The following is a 7,533-nucleotide window of genomic DNA, read 5'->3' as shown; positions in this document are numbered from 1 at the left end:
TCATTGGACTAACGAAATTAAATTGTTGGCAGAATTTCCATCCAATTAAAATGTTTAGCCCCAAGTCACAAAAAGTATGTTTGTACATTGTAATATATTTGTGTTAGTTGATCTTGTTCTTTTCCTGTTAATCCAACTCAAATTAATCTAAATGAGGTAAAAAAATATAATTGAGATGGGTCTATCCAACTCTACAGGTAACACAAATTAATTTCATTAAACCCTCCAAAAAATAACGAATTGGACTAACTCAATTAAATAGTAGGCAGAATTTCCATCCAATAAATATGTTTAGACCCAACTCAAAAAAACTATGTTAGCACATTGTAATATATTTGTGTTAGTTTATCTTTTTTTCTGTTCATCCAACTCAAATTATAGCAATTGAGGTAACAAACTGTAATTGAGACAGTTCTATCAATTTCTACAAAGTACAGTTAACACACAGTAATTTAATTAAACTAATGAATAGTTTTTACTTCATTTTAACTAAAAATGTGTGATTAATACAATTAGTCAAATTAATCCCAAACTCCTGAAGAATATACAGTACAAGGAACTACACCTGACAAGAATTTATTTAAAACAAGGGATAAAGCCACATTTCTGTACAACATAGCCAAAACTTCAGCTTTTTACAATAAACATGTTAGAGATGCACTACAGCTTTCCTTCCAAAATTGTCATTATTAGAAATAACAATCCGAAAATATAATTTAACCAGATCAACCACTGAAAGTGCAACCGCTATCATTTGTGAGTTACAAAGTGCTAATATGTCAAACGTCACACTGTCTGCTCATGATGGGCTGAGGTATATTGTTAATATTGGCGTCACTACTAATATGGTACCTTTACATTTCTACTTATGTGCGGTGGACCAAATGGGACAAAATTAAATAAATCAATCTCTAAAGAACTAAATGTGTCAAATAGTTAATAGTTAAATTTTATTATTTCACGGCTCTGGGGTGCAGCGTCATGAATTATGTATCACAAACACCCATCAAAATCTGTGGGTGTGACTAACGTCAATCTGGTCGAATGGTCTGAAGTCCAGAAGTTATACAAACTCCTAACTTTCCCGGGAGTTGGTGAAAGGTATTTTAAACCTTACAGAGTATGTGGAAGCAGGATCTGCTGATCTAGAGATCACATAAGTCAGGGAGTTGGGAGTTATTTCCACACAATTCATAAACATGCAACCACAACTCCACAAAACAATTATAGTGAAAAAATTAACTACATTATTAAAATAACTAATAATAATTAAATAGTGAAATAATTTGAAATACTTATGTTTCTACAGTAAATGAGCTGATATTTGACTTAAAGACAGTTATTGACGCATTTGATTACTTAATGGTGTATTATGTAATGACTAATTTAAAGATTTGTAAAATTTAACTACCGACATGTAATTATTTAAAGATGCATTTATCTATTTCATTCTGTCCCATTTGGTCCTCCACACTTGGTTTCTTGAGGTAAACAGGTTTAGAAAAGTAGTGCAATTTCAAATGTTTAAACATGTTAGACAACAGGCAACAGAACAAACAATAGGCCAAAGTTCATACCTCCATTTAGATGAACATCTTCATTTTCAACTGCTGTATTTTCACATTGAGTTTGTGTCCATCCATATTCATGAGAATCTTCTGGACAAACTCAAATGTGTATTTTAGGTTGTCTGGATAGCTGAGATCCAAGGCATAGATAAGCCCAAAGAGCAAGGCAAAGGCCACAATGACACTTCTGACATTGGAGAGGACTTTAACTCCTTCAATGACAACCCATATGTTATCAGGAAAGTCACGCTCACCACCTCTGACAACAAAAATGCACATAACAGTTGTTGCAAGATCATTTTCTGCATCCTCAATAGCAGTTGCCTGAAAAACAGAAACAGATATACAGAAAGAATAAGCTCAGGAAAATGCTAGTTTTGAATATTTCATGTTGATGGATGAATTCCTTCCTAACCTAAATACATTTCTCTACAATGTAAATCCAATTAATCCGTTCCAAAAATGTTAAGACAAAACATGTTTTTTATAGTTTTAAATGTGGAAAACAATTGGAAATGTTTATGAATGATGAATGGAAGAAATAAATGAACATTTGAGGTTACTTTTACCTTCACTGTAAAACTGAAGGTGGTGATATTTGATCCCACATTGACAACAGTCACGTCTTCAATTAAGGCAGAAGTAACCTTACATTATGAATTTATTCCTTTCATTGTAGTTTATATTACGCATTTACAATTGTTTTACACATGTAACATAATGTTAACATGGGGTTAACATTTTTGAGAGTCAACCATAGATGGTCAATGTAATGTAGTTCAGTTTGCCAGCCATTTTGTTTAGTTAGCTAATAGGAATTCTAATAAAATTGATGTTTTCTGATAAACATACATCAAGAACAAAGATGGGCAACAATGCATTAACAATACAACAATGTACTGTATGTCAAGGAAGTGAACAAATGTAACAGACTGTAAAACTAATAGATGGAAGGGTAGGGTACAATAAGTAAGGTGATGCGTGTTTAAATTAATTAAACCATGACCATTGTATGATAACCAAAACATGCATGCAATTCAAGGAAAAATTGTACATAGATTTTTGACTAATCCCCCCCCCCCCCAAAAAAAAAAAAATTAACACTAACACTGGCAGACACTACCCAATGTTCTGCTATTAATTAAAGAAAACAAAGATTAAACACTGGAACATACTACCAGTGCTAAGACATGCTCTTTTGTTAAAAGTGAAATTTACCAGGTACTCCTTGACGAGGGAAGCTGGATCCTCGTTGAGGTAGATAATCAGGCTCTTCAGAACACACTCCCTCTTCGCATCTATTTCATCACACTGAAACACATGTACATGTATTTGGCTTTAATAAGGGGGACATGGTAAACAACGTAAAAAGCCAGTTGTGGAGATAATGACTTTTTCTTGTTTTTATCAATTACATAGAACATTGCAGTTTTTAAAGGGTAACTGCAGTTTTTGGAATTTTGCCCATCATTCTCAATCTTTATGTGAAAAATTAACATATTTCTTTCCCTTTTCTGTGCATTATAACACGAGAAAACAAGTTAGAATGAGCTAGCTTACAATGCTGTCATTGGGATACAGCTATTTCAACTATGAATACATCAGTCATCTTCCAGTTTTCAAAGCTCATTTCAATTTAAGAGAAATGGAAATACTTCTGCAGACTGAGATAAAAAGTTCAAGTTAATAATTATCGTGTGCTGGGGATCAACCATAATTACACCAAAATGATCAAAAAGCCAAAAAATTTACAATTGAAAAACATGTTTTGACTTTGACAAAAAATAATGCACAGAGTAGTGAATTCACTTCAAATCAATTCATTCATTCATTCATTCATTCATTTTCTACCGCTTTTTCCTCACGAGGGTCACGGGGGTGCTGGAGCCTATCCCAGCTGTCTTCGGGCGAGAGGCGGGGTACACCCTGGACTGGTCGCCAGCCAATCACAGGGCACATATAGACAAACAACCATTCACACTCACATTCATACCTATGGACAATTTGGAGTCACCAATTAACCAATTCCTGTATGATAATTTGCCACTTGGCATTAAAAATTAAATTTCATACCGGAACAGCTGGGATAGGCTCCAGCATGCCCACGTGAGGGTAAGGGCTGTAGAAAATGAACGAATGAATGAATTTGATAACATCAATGTAATTAAAACCCACCTCATCATAGACTGCCAGGATATTCTTCATCTTCTGTCCCTTCGCTCCTCCTTTGGACTTGAAAAGGGAGTTGAGCTTTGGAGTAAAGTGGTCAAGCTGGCCGAAAAACTTTGACAGTAGTGGTTTTGTGGTGATTCTCATGAACTCATCATTCACCTGTGGGGGAAAAAAAAAAAAAAAAAAAAAAACTAATTAAATGTAAATACAATCACATACAGCAAGTGTGTGGAACCAGGACCGGACGACCGGACCTAAAGCTAGGAGAAATAACAACAACAGCTGAACAGCTGTCAACAACCCAGTTCTAAACCATATCAAAATGCAATAGTCCACCGTGGTGTATACTTACACCACTCTCCTGAAACAAGGCTGGCCATCGGTCTTTGAAGTCTTCGATCATTGGTCTCTCATCCACAATTTCCAGTCGTCTGTGGGAAAAAGTCTTTTCCATTTTTGTCTTTATCACCACCTCATTGAAGCGTTTCTTCATTTCTGATAGTATACTGATTCGCTCCTCCTCCAGACTTTCTGCAGTCTCGCCTTTTGGGTGCAAAGGAATGTAGTGAACTTCTGCCTTCCTTGGCTTCTTTATACTGGCTGCTGCTTTTCCTTGTCCCTTCCTCTTGTGTTTTAAGGAGTTCACATGAATTTCAGGATCACCTAGCCGCCCCAGTTTTGTCCGATAGTTCTGCAGCTTGTATTTCAGTGATTGTTTCCAACCCCAAACCCCTGTCCTGTTCCCCAACTGCCCCAGACAAGGATGGGCTCTAGTTAAGGCTTCAGCCACCTCTTCACACTGATAATCTTTGGGATACTTTGTGTATTTCATTATTTCTTGAGCCAGTCCATCAAGAATTTGTCCTTTAAGTTTTGGTCCTGGGTAGAAATATGCGCCATCTCTCTCAAACTCATCATTTTTCAACTGCAACTCCAACTCAGCCTCATATGAAAACTTTGGGACCACAAAAATCTTAGGCCAGCAGGAGCACTTGGAGAGCTGTACTTGAGGTGATGAATGTGGTGTTGATGTGTGGACTGTATCATCACTGCTGGATGAAGCCAATGAAGTGGTTTGGGGTAGCAGGGAGTCGGGAGATGTTTCAGGAGGTGAGGTTGGGTGTGGATTCAACTGCCCTGGGTCCACTGGATACAGCATAATGGTAGGTTCTTCAGGCAGCATGGTTGTCGTGCATATTACCTTCACTGTGCCTTTATCTTGAACATCTGACATATCTGTTAGGTTCATGAAAGCATTGAAGTCAGAATCCATATACTGGAGGCGGAAATCTTCTGCCAGCTGAAAAAATGTCTTTAACGTTGTTTGGAGCTCTTCCACAGTTGCTGGAAGTCCAGACACCAGGGGTAGTCTTCTTGAGTCGGAGTCATCACCGAAGATGATTCGCAGAACAGCAGGACATGTCATTTTCAAACACTTCTTACTCTGTGAAAAAAACAAACAAATGTGTTTTAGATAAAAAAAAATATATGTTGTAATTTTAGCACATCTATCACTGCAAATAAGCTAGGACTACCTCCTTTCACTTGTATAGTGCTTTTCCACCTCCAAGGCTCTTTGATACTGTTAGCACATTTACCTACTGATGCATCAGGAGCAAACGGGGGTTTAATATCTTGCCCAAAGGATATTTAGAGACATGGGAGGATGGAGGATCAAACCCACAACCTTCAGGTTGAGAGACAACCACTCTACCTCCTGAGCCATGTTGCCTCCTACAGTCAACATTAGGGCTACTCCTAGACTATAATACTAAATGAGGATGAAAAAAGCAGCATTATAAGTTGATCAGTGGCTGATTATTAAAAATGGTACTAACCTCTGACAATGATTAATCTTTTCAATATCAACATCCGCAAACCCCCAACCATATACTCAACAAGGGGATCAGGTCAGCCTCTCCAGTGCTTGATGAAGATAGCTTACTCCAAGGGCAATCGGTGTAGGGACATGGATATCGATAACTACCTCGAAGATGCCCATGCACCTGCCTAAAATGTTTCAACACCAAGTACCTGGTATCCGCTTCCAAACTGCACTCTTTGCAAGTCCACATTTATGAACCTATAAAACAAAAACAACAAATCACACACAGTAAATTAATAGTGTAGATAAATTAAAAAACTATATACCTAAATACTTACAAACTGTGAGAGGCTGCAAAAAGAGAGCTTGGTAACACAGCAAACCATATTGAACATTGAGCATCCATATTGAAAATAGGACAATGAAATAGTGACGTGCAGTACTAAATCCAGGTCAAAAACATTTTGCACCATCAGATTTTACTGAAATTTCATCTGCAGATAGATATTGACGTCAATTTATATCCTACACACTTTTTATCTTGTCCTGAAGCTCTGATTCATTAGTTTCAAAGGCTTAATGTAATGGACTTAATATTCAAAGTATTCTTTTCAGATTATGTGGTCCAACACACAGTATATTTTAAATTGAAGCTTTACCAAACGAACATCTATATATCTTTTCCTGTGAAAGAAATGCATTTTCACCGATGTCCCCTGCACGGACTCGCTTGCATTGTCAGATTTTAGCATCGCTACACACTTGTCGGCTCAGGCTAAATATGCCTGGGCAAGTTCACAGCAAGCCTGTAAGCAATGACATGCACACGACATGCATGAATGAATGCACATAGTCTTCTTAGCGGACTAGATCCGCTAATAACAAAAACATGTCCACCGTACACGAAACTGCAACGCCATGTTGTTTGAATATACACAATACGTCAGTCTATAAGCGCGCCCACAGGCCCTGCCGTAGCTTGTCGCCGTGGCGTGAAAGCGAGAGCAAAGTACTTGCAGCAAAGTAGCAATGCTAGTGTTAAAATGAAGGGATAACTGCCTTTTATTAAAGTTATTGGACAACGAACTTCGCTTCGAAATTAAATAATGGTTGAATACGTTTGTAAAGCGAACCAAAAGAAGCAAGCATGCACACAGTATAGTCAGAACAATGGCGGTGGCAACTCTAACTTACTGTCCTGCTCAACAACTAACCTCCAGAACATTTCACAATACTAAAATATACTTACCCAAAACACAATGTTGTTTTCCCTGATCCAACGACGCTGACTTTGTAAAATTGCTGAGTCCCAAAATGGCGGACGCGGGTGCTCGCACAAGTAGGGAGAGAATGGCCAAGGTGTTTAGGGGCGTGGTCTTGCCCCGACACAATATTATGGTGTTACAGGTCCAAATGAGATTCTCTTCAGTCACACTTCTTAATTTTTATTGAATTTTATTTGAGGTAATACATTTTCACTGGACTAACAATATAATAATGTGTTACCTCTAAGAAGGGCTTGAGTCTGTTCTTTTGTGTGACCCATTGTTTTTGTGTTACAGGTCCAAATGAGATTTACTCCAGTCAGACTTATTAATTTTTTTTTAGTTTTTACTGTAGGTAATATATTTTCACTGGACTAATAATATAAAAATGTGTTACCTTTAAGATGGGCTTGAGTCGTTTTTTTGAGTGTGGAATCCACCAACAATGACAACTAAACGAACTAAACATTACCCAGCATGCAATGCAAACAGGGAAGGAACCAATCAGGAGCTACAACCAGGAAGCTATAAGCAGGAAGTATCCATGTCTCAGCGTAGCGCTACAATTCATTACACCCCCGTGTGTGAACCAATGAATTCAAATCAGGCAAGTGAGCCTCCCATTACACACCTGCACTCCATCACTGTTTATCACCCAGATGCAACAGTGTACATTTTTATTGTGTAAGGTTGAAAAAACTAA

General features: G+C 37.5%; 1 protein-coding gene and 1 long non-coding RNA gene across 2 annotated transcripts; both read right to left on the bottom strand.

The window, feature by feature from the left end:
- Positions 1-793: 793 nt before the first annotated feature.
- Positions 794-4,412, bottom strand: LOC131107529 (uncharacterized). The gene is made up of 4 exons (XM_078788363.1): positions 4,093-4,412; positions 3,744-3,899; positions 2,787-2,879; positions 794-1,892 (listed from the first exon to the last, which is right to left on the bottom strand). Exons 1-4 carry the CDS (start codon positions 4,231-4,233, stop codon positions 1,584-1,586), a joined length of 699 nt encoding a protein of 232 aa, XP_078644489.1. The 5' UTR covers positions 4,234-4,412; the 3' UTR covers positions 794-1,583.
- Positions 4,413-4,477: 65 nt separating this feature from the next.
- On the bottom strand, positions 4,478-6,878 carry LOC144894643 (uncharacterized). Its single transcript, XR_013625305.1, has 3 exons — positions 6,815-6,878; positions 5,775-5,823; positions 4,478-5,184 (listed from the first exon to the last, which is right to left on the bottom strand). It is a non-coding gene; the product is annotated as an uncharacterized LOC144894643 (long non-coding RNA).
- Between the last annotated feature and the right edge of the window lie 655 nt (positions 6,879-7,533).

The sequence above is a fragment of the Doryrhamphus excisus genome, linkage group LG22 (genome assembly GCF_037039965.1).
Source record: "Doryrhamphus excisus strain RoL-2023G ecotype Guam linkage group LG22, RoL_Dexc_Guam_v1.1, whole genome shotgun sequence".
In the NCBI taxonomy this organism is placed as follows: domain Eukaryota; kingdom Metazoa; phylum Chordata; class Actinopteri; order Syngnathiformes; family Syngnathidae; genus Doryrhamphus; species Doryrhamphus excisus.
This window is presented reverse-complemented; position numbering and strand designations above follow the sequence as displayed.

Coding starts and splice junctions, on each gene's coding strand:
- LOC131107529 (XM_078788363.1), bottom strand. CDS start 4,233: ATGAAGAAACGCTTCAATGAGGTGGTGATAAAGACAAAAATGGAAAAG. Junction 3,900..4,092: donor CCTTGTTTCAGGAGAGTGGT/GTAAGTATACAC, acceptor TTTCCCCCACAG/GTGAATGATGAGTTCATGAG. Junction 1,893..2,786: donor CCCTCGTCAAGGAGTACCTG/GTAAATTTCACT, acceptor TCTGTTTTTCAG/GCAACTGCTATTGAGGATGC.